This window comes from Oxyura jamaicensis, chromosome 2 (genome assembly GCF_011077185.1).
Source record: "Oxyura jamaicensis isolate SHBP4307 breed ruddy duck chromosome 2, BPBGC_Ojam_1.0, whole genome shotgun sequence".
Lineage (NCBI taxonomy): Eukaryota > Metazoa > Chordata > Aves > Anseriformes > Anatidae > Oxyura > Oxyura jamaicensis.
In genome coordinates, this window is record NC_048894.1 from 109,655,801 (window position 1) to 109,670,027 (window position 14,227).

Below are 14,227 nucleotides of genomic sequence, written 5' to 3' on the forward strand. Positions count from 1 at the left end.
ACAGGGGCAGGAGACACAAGGCATCACTCTGTGCAGTGAGTCCTTGTGGCAGCTTTTCAGCTCCGGATGTAACCTCACCTTAAAGTCATACAAATAACCATCATTCTGATATATGAACTCTAAAGAGCCTTTTTCCAGAAGTCCACGAAGCACTTCCTTGAAGCTTTGGAAAGGAGGAGAGCATTGGCTCGGGGATTGCTCAGGTGCAGACACAGCACTGAAGTAGCTGAACTAGGCTTCACCCCAGAGAGCACTCTGCTAAGGGTTTGCAATGGGAAAAGGAGCAGCACCTACATACATAGCACATGAAGGAACAAAAAATTGAACAAGATCACTAGATCCAAAACCTCTGCAGAAGGGTTTCTGTTCATATTCAAGCCTGGAAGTCCCTCCTTCAGGGTTTACATTTTGATCAATCTTCACATGAAGATGACTTAAGACCATAAGCAATTTTTGACATCAGCTCTCATCCGTGGAGGTATTACTGCAATGCGAAAGCACTTCTGCATTAGGGAGCACCAGGAATCAAAACTGCAAAACAATTTTATCTGAACTTCTTGTGATACTGGAAGAGTCTGGCAAGAACCACCACACATGCAAGCACCTGACAGAACAACCCCTCTACTACTGTGACACCACAGCTAGATATTATGGTGTAAGAGACATCAACAAAACCCACCTCGACACAATTTAACTTCTAGAATCTTTCCTTCTCCCCACATGGCTTTCTAGCCAATTCATCCTCTTCCACAAAACACCCATCTTTCATGAGATTAAGGAATACATGGACAGGGCCTGACAGGTTTCAAACACAGAGACGCCCTCCCCCTGCACGCGGGGACCGACCAGTGCCACCACCCTTGACACTGAAGACAGCCAGCTGCCTGTCCCATCCACCGCCCGTCTCCTACCACACACCAGCCACATTGATGCCCACTCATGCCCCATCGATGCAGGGATGGATGGCCACGAATGTGATGGGGTCCTGCTCCAAGGGGCCTGGGGAACCATGACCCTGCCAAGAGCTGGGCCAGCCACCTGCAGTGGGGCCCAGGGCTTTGGAAAGGGGGTGCAGGTGCTGGTGGTGGGCTGCAAAGCTGCCTCCATCGCATCCTCCGTCCCACCCCACGCCTGGCCTGCACCTCTATGGCAGCAGCCAGCGGCCTCCTTCAGGGAGGATGCTCAGGGCACCCTGGGGAGGGGCGGCAGGGGGCACCCCCCGTGGCAGGGAGATGCTGAGACTGGGAGGCCACAGTCAGGCCACCACAGGGCTTCTCCAGGGCCAAGTGTTGGGCCTGGGGGTCTTCCTGGCCCCCACTTCCCCCCTCCTGCTCCGTGGCCACCCCAGCCAGCAGCAGCCTGAGTAGCAAGCGTGGCTGTGGAGGTGAAGCTCATTGTCCTGCTGACCGAGCGAGCAAGCGGTGCTGTATTCGAAGTTGCATTTTCAAATTACGCGGAGGGTACAGATTAATAATATTAGCATATCCACCCACGGCTGGGCACCGCGGCTCTACGTCCAAAAATAATCCGTGCTTTGGCCGGTTGCCTGCTAAGTAACGCGCTTTAACAAACTGAAATTTCAGTCTTAAAAAAAAATAAATAAAAATAAAAGAGAGAGAGAGAACCCACCTCCCCCCCGCAAAGCTCCACAAATTTGGGAATTTGGGAATCGGAATTTCCCAAAGCAGCCGCGAACGGGAACGGGAGCGGGGCGGCTGCCCGGAGCCCCCCGGCCCTGGGTCTCCAATCCCGGCAGCAAAAATCACGGCCACCGGCGCAGGGAATAACAACGGCGGTGTATGGGATAAGGAAGGAGGGGAAGGAAAGTTTGTTGGGAATATAAGGCAATTCAGCAGCAGCAGCAGCAGCCGGGGAGGAAAGCGGAGCATCCCCAGAGCAGCCGACCCGCGTCCCGGGGCCGGACAGCCGGAGGGACGGACAGACAGAGGGACGTACCGGCAGCCAGGCACACGGGCAGGAGCAGCCTGAAGGTGAGCCCGCACAGCACCTCGGTGGCCATCGCGCCGGGGCTGGGGGGGGGGTCTCGGCCGGCCGTCGAGCCGTCCCTCGCTGCGCGCCACCGCCGCTCCTAGGTCCCCCCGTGCGCGGAGCCGCCGCGGCGGCGGAGCATCGCCCGTTCCCTCCTCGCCTCACGCCGCCCGCCGCATCCCCGTGCGGACACACGCGCGCACACACGCGCGCACACACCCGCCCGCCCCCTCGGGGCTCCGCGGCGGCGGCGGCGGCAGCAGCAGCGCGGCCCCCTCCTCGCCCGCCGCCCCGACGGCGCGCCCCGAGCCGCTCAATGAAACGGCCCCGGGCTCCGCCCCGACGGGGCCGGGCCGGGCCGGGCCGGGCCGAGCCGGGCCGCCAGGGGGGCGGGCAAGGCTCTGCCGCCCCCCGCCCCCGCCCAGGTGGCCGCTTTGCCCGCACCCGGGGCTTGGCTTTTCCTCCTTCTGTGTCTGTCCTTGCTTGGAATTTCTTCTGGTTTTCCACTTTTTATTATTAGTATTATCCGCCCCCCCCCCTTTTTTTTTTCTGGAGTGGTTTTCTGTAAATCGCCCGCTTCCCGGCCCAGGTTGCGGCAGTGCGTTTGGGTGCGCAAAGCAAATTGTCGCCTGGAAGGAATAAAAAAAAAAAAAAAGAAAAAGAAATAGATCTGGAATGCATCTGACTTTTCTGGAAAGCTTCTTTCCCAGCGATGGTGTGAGAGCGCTGTGGGTTTAAAGGGGCGGTTTGAGGCTCAGCTGGTGTGTTCCCAAGTGCGTGCCCAATAACCCTAACAGTTTGGGTTGAACAGTGATGCTGCAAAGGAGAGAGTTGTTAATGGTATTATTAAGGCAGATGAAAAGGCCACTTAGTCTTGGGCAGTATCTCACAATTCCTCCCACTTACACGAGTCAAGTGCAGACAAAAGCCCCTTGTTGCCGAAGCAGCGCCGCAGGGAAATTCACCCTCACGCAAGATCTGGAGCAGGAGAAAGCAGGAGCTGTGCCCCTGTGGTGCTTAACTTAAATTCCCTGTGCTTCTCGCTGGTGAAGGACGTCAGCCAGGCTTACTTCAAGCCTGAGAAGCCTTAAGCGTGCTCTTGGAGTCCTGGCTTTTTGACTTTATTACTGAAGAATCTTTTCATGTGCTTTTTGTTTGTTTTTATATATATTTCCCTCTCCACCTTCAGCAGAGACCCTGCTGAAGCCCCAAACAGCAGGACACCTGTGAAGAGATGCAGCCCGAGGCCGTGGCTCGCTCCCTTCCCACATCTCATCCCTCTGCGGCTCACCCCACCATCTCCACTACAAACTAAGCCTGGGCATTGGGTTCCCAATCTGCTGGCATGTGTTTGGGCACACAGCGGCCTTTGTGAGCCTGCTGAGTGTCCCAGTCTGTAGGTGGCAGAACATGAGGCTCACACAGTGCTTACTTAGCCTGCTAATGAAGCATCTCACCAGCCCCTGGTACAGCCAGCCCCAGAACTGCTTTTAAGAGCACGGGATCTGTCCCGAGAACAAGCTGCTGAGGAACATCTCTCTCCTTGCCCTAGAGGCCACAAAGCAAGCAGTCAGGACAAACAGTCTGTGTGTAGGGCACATGCAGAGCTGAAATATTCTGTCCACTTTGGCAGCACATTTTCAGGTATCGATTGGCTTTTTTTTGGTTGGTTTTTATTCGGTTGTCCAGATTCCCTAAAGGAAGGATAAAGTATTCATTACTTTTACAGTATGGCTACCAGATTGGTTGCTCCTGAAGCACTGCTATTATTCTAATGTTTGGGAAATAATTAGCCAGTTTTCGATACTTACCGTTGACAAGGTATGAAAAGTGGAGTTACAATACACGTATTGAATGGCTCATTAACTTCTGCGAGACTGCTGATCTGCTGCACAATCTGTGCAGCCGCAGTGCCACCTTTTGGCTAAATCGCCTTTTGTGTAAATTACAGCATTTCTTCCCAACAGCTGCCGGGAGTTAACTGTTTGCACACACATCGTTCTGGTAGAACGACGGGACATCCATCCTCCAACCCTACCTCTGTGACGGAAAGAAGTACAAAAAAACACATCACGGCCTTACCGATGAGTGCATACACCTTCTGTTGTCCAGCTGCGGGCAGGACCAGTAAGTGTGTTACCCTGAGAACTGGAGGAGCACTATTTACCACCTTGGGAACAATAAAAGGTAGGATTCTGACTAAAATATGCAAAACAGAATGAGAAACTGAAGTAAATGGAAAAGTATTGAATGAAATGTATATATAAGTGACTCCCAGTAGAGAACCACGTCTAGAGGATGGCCTGTAGTTTATTAGGCTGATAACTGTTTTGCAAGTGACATGGAAAGCAATTTCAATGCAAAGCAGGAGCACTTCTTCTCTTTCCCTGAGGACACACCACTTAGTGAAAGTGTATTGTGGGCCACATAGGTTCTTTTTTGCCCTCTGCAAAGCAGACCAGGCTCTGAGAGTCATACAGCGCACAGCACACGTGCTAGCAGTGATCTCACCGCCGAGCAGCACTTTTTTCCCTTCCTTGCAGCTACCAGGACCTCAGACCTTCACCACCAGATGTATAACACCCACCTCGAGTGAAAACATTTCAGCACTGGGGAGGATGAGGAGGCCTTGCTGATGACAGGGAAGAAAAACTTACATTTATAAAAGAACAAACTTCAGCCACAGAGAGCTTCATTCCACCTTACCTCATCACCTTTCTTGTAGCAATAACTTGGGGGAATTTGGGGAAAATACTGTCTCTGCTTCATCCAATATGCAAAATGAGTTGCAGTTGATATAGTTCGGAGGCCAAGAGAGATGTTGGGGAAAAAAGAAGTCCAGTATATATTGTGTCCATATTAGGCAGAATGTAATCAATCACTATTGCTGATTGAAATTCCCTGCGTTGAGCTGACTGGCTATCTTAAACAGTCCTGCTCAGAAACATCGTCTAATCACCTCACCTATCTTTTTTCTTTGACTCACCTATACCAAGAAGAGACAAGGCATTAAGTCCCATCAAGGCAGGAAAAGTCACTGAAGCCTTTTCAGGACGACCATGGCAGTACAAAGCTGGTTTGTATTTGTTATTCTCACAATATGAGAGTCCTACTTTGGGGACCTGCAGGGAAGGAAATGGCTTTAACATTTATAGACATGATTAACTGGAGTGTTTTGCCTCTTGATCCTTGCTGTCTAAGACTACAGGGAAACATGGTGCTCCTCTTAACTGCTCTGGAAGCCCTTTTCATGCTCAGTCCTTGGAGCAGCCAGGGCAGCAGCCTGCAGAGGCACACCAGGAGCCACACGAGTCAGTTTTTCAGCTTGGCTCACAATCAGCTGACTGAAGCTGTTATTGTTCACTTCCAGTGTGAAGTCAGCTAAACTTCAGGATAACATGTAAGTTCAGTTCTAGTTCAAGAAAAGTTTTTTTTTGTTTGTTTTGTTTTTAATACAGTTCAAACCTAATTTGTGTTCAGAGTCAGTTTAACTCCCCTGCACCAGCCGTAGGTCATAACTATTTTATTTTCTTAAGTGATGAGCTTGTCTTGCCTCACAATAAGGAAATCCATTCCACTCCAATGTATGCTGAGTAGGCATCCTCAGAAATATTCACCTGGGCCAGCAGAATAGGCAAGTTCTCTAGGAGCCCCAAATTTCTCCCATGCTTGATTTATCTTCCATTCATTAACTCACAATTTCACCACTCACTTCAGTTGACTGGCCACAGGGTCTGCAGAAAGCTCTTTACAATCAGATGCATTGCTTATGGTCTGGGCCTTTTTCCCCCGCTGTCTTTTGTTAAGCTCCCCTCTTCATGTCACAGCCTCTGTCTAGAAATCTCATCTCATGCAGTAAAAATCTGCCGATAGAAACCTTTGTGTTTAAAATGCTAATGTTGACTTCTGGTCTTGTTCTGCATGGTTATACAACCTGACCGGTTAGGAAGCAGACAAACATTATTGGCATTACCTCAGAGTAACGTAAAACACAGTAGGAGACCTGTCGCACACTGAAGCAGTCCTGGTTTAGTTACATTTTGTAGGACACCAGACCAAACAGAATATATCCAAATGGTACCTCGAGGTGCCATTAACCATGGCCGCAGTAAGAAATGAAAGCTGTTCCTGGTGACTGAACGCTTCCACGTATATCAGAAATGAATCCTTAGGAGCAGCATTCCTAATGAGTCGTTAGAAAAATGGTGTTATCTTTTTTATCTGGTGGTCGGTGCTGAGGACCAACAGGACAGGGTTGCCGGCTGAACCACTGGAAACACATCCCCAAGCTCTCTGCGTGCATTGCATGACTGGATCGATACCACAGAGAGCTCTTGGAGATCCATTAACAAGGGAGGCTGAAGGAGGAGAATGGAGAGGAGGATCTTCTTAGGTACTTGTGACATTTCATAGCTGTGAACCTACTCAGATCAGGAGTAAATTTTAGCAGCTGTACAGGAATTATGTTTGCTTATTTCAAATCAAATAAGTTACAGCAGTCAAGCGACAGTTGTGTCTGCTTACAAGTTTTTTTTTTTTTTTTTTTTTTTTTTTTTTTTGGTGGAATAAGAAGTATAGGATAGTCCCTGCAATGGAGGATTACTAGCAGTGTTGACAATTTCTCATTAGATTACTAATATTTTAAGTTTTCAGAGGCAGATAATGCCAAGGAATTTTAAGCACCATTCCTCGGTGGTGTAAAAAGAAAAGTAGAAAAAAAGAATTCTAATTCAATGTGCGTGGTTACCTGCCTGCATGTAATTACATTTGAAATGGAAAGAATTTTGAAAAAGATTGTCCAAATTCTGAAAGAATCTTTTCATAAACAACAAACTATGATTTTTTTTCCCTGCGTGTTAAGAATCCAAACACGAGCAGGACTCTCAAATAACAACCAGGCATGTCACATAATTAAAACTGTCTAGTATAAGATCATAACTTGTTGAGATTCATTTTCAATCTGAAGAAACCACAAGCAATAAACATCCTATTCGTCACTGAATAGGCGTTAACCATTTAGGATATTTGTTAAATGCATTTTTATTTCAAATGTAGTTTTAAGAAAATTTTAAAACAAGACTGGAGCCACGACATGAAATACAATTACTCTTGGTTATATTCTGTGAGATTATTGGCTTGACTCTAGCTAATTGTAAAGTGATAACTGTGGGATGCAATGAAGTGGTTCCAAGACAGTCCTACGCAGATTGCTGTAAACACACAGCTATGCAGTAGATCTGAGCTAGCTGGAATAAAAACATGAAACATCGCTCTGGACTCCTTCGGTAATGGCTGTAAACTTTGCTCTGCTGTCGTGGTGATGTGAGTTACATTCAGTTTGGTAGCCAGGGAGAGCCGGCCCCTCACATCACAGGAGCACCATCACAATTTACACTTTTGCTGGCTGCATCAGCTCAGAGCAACAAGAAATGAGGCTGAGCAGATCCCAAAGCACACTGAACCAAAACCAGAATTCTCTGCGGGGCAGTATAACAGTAAAATAATAGATTTATGACCCAAGTGAAAGAGCAGACATTGCTGCACACACCTGTGTTTCAGCCAGAACTCCTTCCTCCAGCTGAGCCTACGCAATCAAGAAAACCACCAACTCCTCCAGGTCCTTAGTTCAAGGCCAGTTTAGGCTGACTGTGATTGAAATGCATCCTCCCTGACAGCCAGACAGTGGGCAGCCATGTCCCCCAAATGCTCTTTCTTGCTCGCTTGGGGCTGGCAGGCAAGGAGCACTCCCTTTCAACAAGACGCTGAAATGCCGAAGGGTCTGGTTTTGGCATCCCTTCATCCCTTCCACCTTGTTCCCCTCTGGCTTTCTGCAGAACCTGCTACTGCAAATCCCCCTCTCAGAAAGGACTGGAGAAGGGTAGCCTCTCCTCTTTCTTCCCTTTAAACACACACTGAAAAAGTCATTTTGAACCGGGCAGTATTCAGTCTCAGTCATTGCTGCTGCAGGCACTTTAGAGGGAAACAAAAGCATCAGAGACAATTCTGGTAATGGAGACAGCAGCTCAAAATTGGCAACAGCCAGCTCTGATACCCTAAGACTGCAAGGCCTAGAGAAGACCGTTTAACCACAGATTTTATTTGCAATATTTCCTATTAACACAATTCCTTGCACAGTGTGGACACACAGTCCTTCCTTCCTCTCTCCCCCTTTCTCATTTTCCATCATTTCAGAAGAAACCTCCATAGGAGATGACCTTAGAAACTACAAGAGAAATTGGGCTGGGACAAGAGGGGCAAAATGAGGAGAAAAGAAGAGAATGGTTTTGTGCGCTTTATCCCTGTCTCGGGTAGGAAAGAGGGAGTCAAGAAATAGCAGAAGAAGCCAGCAGATGAATAGCTCCAGGCAAAAGAGAGAAGTACCTGGCAGGGTTGCTCTGTAGAGCAGCGTGCTTTTAAAAATAAATTTTTAAACTAACATATTTGGATAGGGGTATCTGTCCCCAGAGCAACCAACAACGGAAAAACAAGTAACAATAATTTTCCATTCCAATGACCAGTGCTATAATTAGATAATAACGTTAGAAATTTGGTCTACTTTGAGGTGAAAGGTGAAAGTCATGCACGCTGCCTGACAGCCACAGGAAAAAAAAAAAAAAAAAAAAAAAAAGTCACTGCTAATTGACTGTTTCTGAGGTCAGCAGTGTAGTGGTGAAAATTCAGCAACTCCAACGAGTTATCACTGAGTGAAGGCGATATCTTCGAGCTGAGCTCTCAAAAACCCCGTTACATCACCAGCTGGACAGACAGCCACTGCTCCCAGCCTCGGTGGCCTGGATGACAGGCACGGACCACAAGCTCCCAGCCAAGGAGTCAAAGCTGGCAAAGGGGAAGCCCCTCAGCTAATGTGAGATAACCTGGAATGCCACAGCTTGTAACACATCTTTTTCATAGCGCAAGAGGGTAAGTATGTCTTAGAAAAACATTGCATTCATTCATAAGAGAAAGAATGCCGCTGGAAAAGGAAAATAAAACTTACGCAATGCATGGCTGGAGTGCAGAGGATGTTTTTTAGCTGATCTGATGGCTGAGGCACCATAAAAACAAATATATCCATATGGCAGGGCTCTGATTTTGGAGCTCCTTGGTCTGGGTGCAATACGCTAGCACCATCTCATCAGTCCTCAGCCCTTCCTCTCCCTCAGCCTGTGCCATGGTCCAGGCAAAAAGAAATCTGGGCACATGGGCTGGAAAAGAAGAGTGGTGTCTTCCAGTTACAAAGGGTCAGGGAAGAAGGGATGCACCAGTACCACAGCAAGACCTAGATCACGGGATCAAATTGTTTTGAAGGAATCCTAATTTATAGCTCTTTTTTTTTTTTTAAAAAAAAAAAAAAAATCAATTCTAAGCCTTCATTCAGACACCAGTTTGATTCAGCATTGTGCTACAGACCGAACAATAAAAATGCAAAGAATCTAGAAATACATAATCCCATGGTCTGAGGTTCAAACTCAGAATTAGATGCCCAGTCGATGCAGGCATGCGACCAGGGAAAATATTTTGTATCCCACACAGGCATCCCCAAACTGGTTTCATAAAAAAAAAAAGCACGGAATTTCAGATGCAGCACTATTTTTAGTGTTTTGCAGCTAGTGGAGGTTCCTTTCACTGCTTCTGAGACTTTTGGATCATTATCCAAAGAAGTCAAACTTTCCATTTGCGTTATAGACAGAGCCTAAACAAAAAGTTTCGAATTCCATTCTGGGAATAGATCCTTTCCTCTAATTATTGAGGATTTGTACCCCCTCTGGTACCTTTTGTTATGCTACCCCATTAGCTCTGTATTTTTCTTTTCCAATTATATTTCTGCCCTCAGAATTACAAAAACCTTTCTGAAAATAAAATAATAGTAACTGAGCACACTGCTGGGCCTGCCCAGTAAAAATAGAAGTGTGTTTTAATATAGCAAGTGGATTCAATTTGTGAGTACAGTCCATTATCACTCACACTGGGGTCAAGACGGAGCACAAGGGGCTCTGCAGTATCAGATACTAACGTTGCTGTACAGTGCTTTGCTTTCCTGGGGTTTATAAACCAAATGCTCGTGTTTGTTTTTGTTGCAGAGGCGGGTGCTGACATTCAGGCATGGCACATGTGGCAGATCCATGGAGCACCTGCCTGCAAGTGGCACAAACTGCAAGAGTCGCTGCATCCGTCCTTCTCCTGGGGGGCTTGTACGGGTGGTTGCCAGCCCCAAAACATGCACACAGCCTCAGCAGTGAGGCCAAAGCATCTGCTCCACCACACCTTCTGAGGCGCTTGTGCTTCTGTGCAAACATCTGCCCACATGTTGACTTTGATCACAGAAGGGGGCACCCAAACAGATGAGGTCTGCCATCAGTCTGAAGTAGGAATGCCCTACAGATCTTTTCACCACTCAACTTGGGAGCCCAATCTTTCTATAAAGTTAGCAGAGAGCAGCTGGCACCTCCAGAGGGCAATCCAGAGCATGTAACTGGGTGGCAGCTGGGCTCCTATTTGGGGAGTGCTGGATTTTTTCTCTGATGATGCTCATCTCTCTCTCCACTAACACCTTAGCAAGACTAGGGAGTTAACAGTGATACCATCACAGGCCCCCATAGGCAGCAGGGGTGGTAATTACAGCAGGCTGCCAGGATCCACAGTAGCATCTGTTGCTGTAACGTTTTCCATCATTATTATAGAGCCCAGATACCTGACACTGGGCTGTGCAAATACCTCCTTTGCATCCCTGTCTTTCCTTGGTCAACTCAGCTCATTTGGAAAATCAGCACATCTGCCACAAAAACTGCAACAGTGGAGGACAATAGATTTTGATCAGCATGCAGCAAAATACACAATTAGTTTCAACATTAAGAGAATTCCTGAATGTAGAGCCAACTTTCCTATTATGGAAAACTCATCTCAGTGGTATAGCATTACCTAAGTGTGTTTTTTTTCTGGATACACGGGTTGATTATTGATTTTTTTCCAAAACTATGCATGGACATTCAGAAGACTGCAAATGGTCAACATTCCACTGACGAATCTCATCATGTAATTCGTATTCAATTCCCCTACATATTCAGAAAAATCCCAAATGACTATGAAGATCACAGTCACATTTAAACTAAAGATCAGTTGTAATATTCTGTCCCTTTTCTACAGGTTTCTTTCAGAAGAGAGGCAAAAGCAACTAAAACAAAAAAGTTATTATTGCTCCAATACCAGAAAGACAAAACAGAAAATAGAGGGATGAATCCCTACACAAATCAAACATCAAAATTTGCACCCAACATTTTTATTTCCATAAGGAGGGACTTAGCCAAGTATAAGGCTAAACCTTATCACCTTATCTAAACTGAGAAAAAGATGCTGGCTTTTGGAATTAAAAGGACACAAAGGAGTAACCCAGACCTTAACAAGGTCACTAGACCCCTTGGACTCCAAAGCACAAGTAATCAAGACAAAAAGGCTGTTTGTACTTTTTGGCCTTGACCTGGGGCTCATGCCTCTAGCACTACGGTGAGATATCTGACTGATATATTCACTCTGACATGAATGAGTCCCTTCAAATCTCACACAGATTGGAGGCAGAACTGTGTTTTATTGTTCTTGGGACAAGGCAGGGAGATCTGTTCCTTCCCCTAGGCTGAGGGTGCCCTTAACTCTTCACGTGCCTTACATGTGCAAGCATACCTGAGAAGGAAGACTTTCCTCTTTTTCCAGTCCCTTCTATGTATCTACAAAATACTCACAAGTTGCTTTGCAGTGGTTACATTTTAGACTGTTCTCATCTCACTACTTTTCAAAGCCTTATGAAAGTGGCTTCTGTTTATTTGCAGAGTACAAAACTAAAACCTATGGAGGAGGATAAGAACTCTTTGGTTGGGATCTAATTTTTTAATAAACATATGGTACATGTCTTTTTACTGATGAAGACATGTTAGATAAGAAGAATGGATTTCAGTTTCTAATTAAAGAAATGTTTTCCCTTATTTTTTCCTGTCTGCTTTGTTCTTAAGCTTCTCCTTTGCAAGATTAGCTTTTACCAAGACATTAATCAAGTGGTTTGTTGTAGAACTTAAAACAGCACAAAAAGCTGTGAAATTACTCTAAAGCATCTTTCAATAATAAAACAGCTATTATCAATACAAAAATCATGGCTGGTATAGTCATTAATCCACAGTTGTGGGGAAAACATCTTAGGCTTAATTCAGCTCTCCCATTTAAGCACGCACTTTCAAAGCACTCTAAAAATAGGAGGCGAATTCCCTATGTCCCATGTTTGGTTTGTACTTTCCCTGCACACAGGCTTGGAGTATTTAGTGAAATGCATGTTTCTAAATTAATGCAGAGCTTGCAGATCCCAGGGTTTACTCTTACCTGAGTATAAGAAAGTCAGGATCAGCATACTCAAGGATTAAGCCAAATTGTTAGAAGCCAATTCTTCACTCATGAACAAACTGATCAAGCTGCAGGGGCAGAAGCAGTTGCAGTCCTTTTGCACATTAGCATGAAATACATACCACCTGAGAGGCATTGCATATCTAGGAGGGAACACACCATCCCCCACCTCTGCCACGATCTGGCTCATTTATATGGAGAGGACAGGGTTTGCTTCAGGCAGATGTCTCTGAGTGTCCTCTCCTCTCCCTTGTGCACCCAAATGCAGATTTACAGCTAATGCCCACTCAGGTGCAGGTGGAAACCATTAAGGCATGTGGGCAGCACATTGGAAGGAGCAGTGTCCTCAAGCCAGAGTTCAATCTCCAAGCAAACAGCTCTGGGTAGCTGTGCCTGTCCAGGGTGAGCTGCTGTGACCAGAAGTCATACTGTACCAGCCATATTTGTACCAGGGCTGCAAAATCCAGGGTTACAGTAAGAGCTACTTTTATATTCCTGCAGCACTTTTACTCAGAGACCATCTAGTCAAGATCACAAGACAGGAATGGTTTAGCCTTGACATCACTGGGTAATTCTAAAATTGAAAAGGGTTTGTTGTTTTTCTCCTTCCCTTAGAGAATTATTCTCAATATTTTTAAGGAACTGTCATTTCCTGTAAAATAATGTTTATGGTGGCAGGCTCTCAGTCTTTCTGGTGTTTTTTTTTCACAGGGTTATTATTTATGGTAGCTGTTCTTTGTTCTCTTTTCTGACTTTCAGCAGGGCTGCCCCATGCTTTTCAAAGCCATACAGATTTTACAGTAGAGTGGCTCAGAGTCACTTCAATCTATTTTAATAGATGCTGAAAATGCCATCAAACTCTGGTGCCCATTTAAAGAGATTGAAGTATGAACATCAAAGGAAAAGGACTTTGTCTCTTTCCATGCACTTACCCCCAACTCATCCCTTAAAAAAGGCAGCATCAAGCATTCCAGCAGCTGTGACATAAGCATGCCCTCTGTGAAATGAAGCTAGCTGCCTTCCAGGTGTGCTGTTTTTTTCTTGGACCTTCCCATAGCCACCCCACATCCTAATCACTATTAGGGCCATGCGGATGGGCAGTGTTCAAGTCACACACCATTCAAAATTACAGTATATATATATATTGATGCTGAGGATGCTGACATTACATCATAGGTTCTTAACATCGCATGGCTTAGTTCCACCTCTGCCTCCTATCTTCTGGATGAAGCTGCTGGCCTGTTGTAAACATCAGGCACAACATCAGAATTTAGATATAGATCTAAATTTGCCTGAAGGAAATTGTATCAGCATGCAGGGTTAATCCTGACCAGAAATCAACAGAATAAATGAACATGTTTCTGAGAATAAGCAATCTGTCTCAGCACTTGGGAATCTTCTGGGCTGCAAAACCAGCAGAAGGAAATTATTTGACCTGTTCTCCCTCCTCATTTGGAAAGCACTTTCCAATGGCTGCAGAAAATTGTCAGAATCACTTGTGGTGGTAAAACGTACAATTTGGTAATGCAGTTTTGCGGTCACCACAAGGAAATCCCATGTCAACAATGACTTCAGGGAACGGGTTATGCCTCAAAGAGATGAAAGAAATGAATGAAAGCCTCAGGTTCTGCTCATGCCCCAGGAGATAAAAAATTCACCAAAAGCATATTGTGACCAGCGACATACTGGGGCCAAGACACCAAATGCGTTGGGTTGCAAAAGGTGCTGACAACATCTCCCCAGAAAGCAGAGCCAGGGAGAACACAGGCATAATATTCAGCTAGGTTTTCACTAGGAAATGCAGAGACAGCAGGCAGCATTCTCCCACATTCCCTCTGCTCTCTCTCACAGACAC

General features: G+C 46.1%; 1 protein-coding gene across 13 annotated transcripts in view; it reads right to left on the reverse strand.

The window, feature by feature from the left end:
• PIEZO2 (piezo type mechanosensitive ion channel component 2) overlaps positions 1 to 14,227 on the reverse strand; it is a 457,465-nt gene that overhangs the window by 307,637 nt on the left and 135,601 nt on the right. For 8 of the 13 annotated variants that reach the window (XM_035318200.1, XM_035318190.1, XM_035318195.1 and 5 more), the window contains exon 1: positions 1,957 to 2,280. The exons of 1 other annotated variant lie outside the window; for it this stretch is intronic. In XM_035318200.1, the coding sequence (XP_035174091.1) occupies positions 1,957 to 2,020 (64 nt within the window). In that variant the 5' untranslated portion in view covers positions 2,021 to 2,280. Of the gene's footprint in view, positions 1 to 78; positions 141 to 679; positions 738 to 1,956; positions 2,282 to 14,227 lie in introns of those variants that run through there. 4 more of the 13 variants (XM_035318189.1, XM_035318202.1, XM_035318192.1 and 1 more) reach the window with 4 other exon arrangements.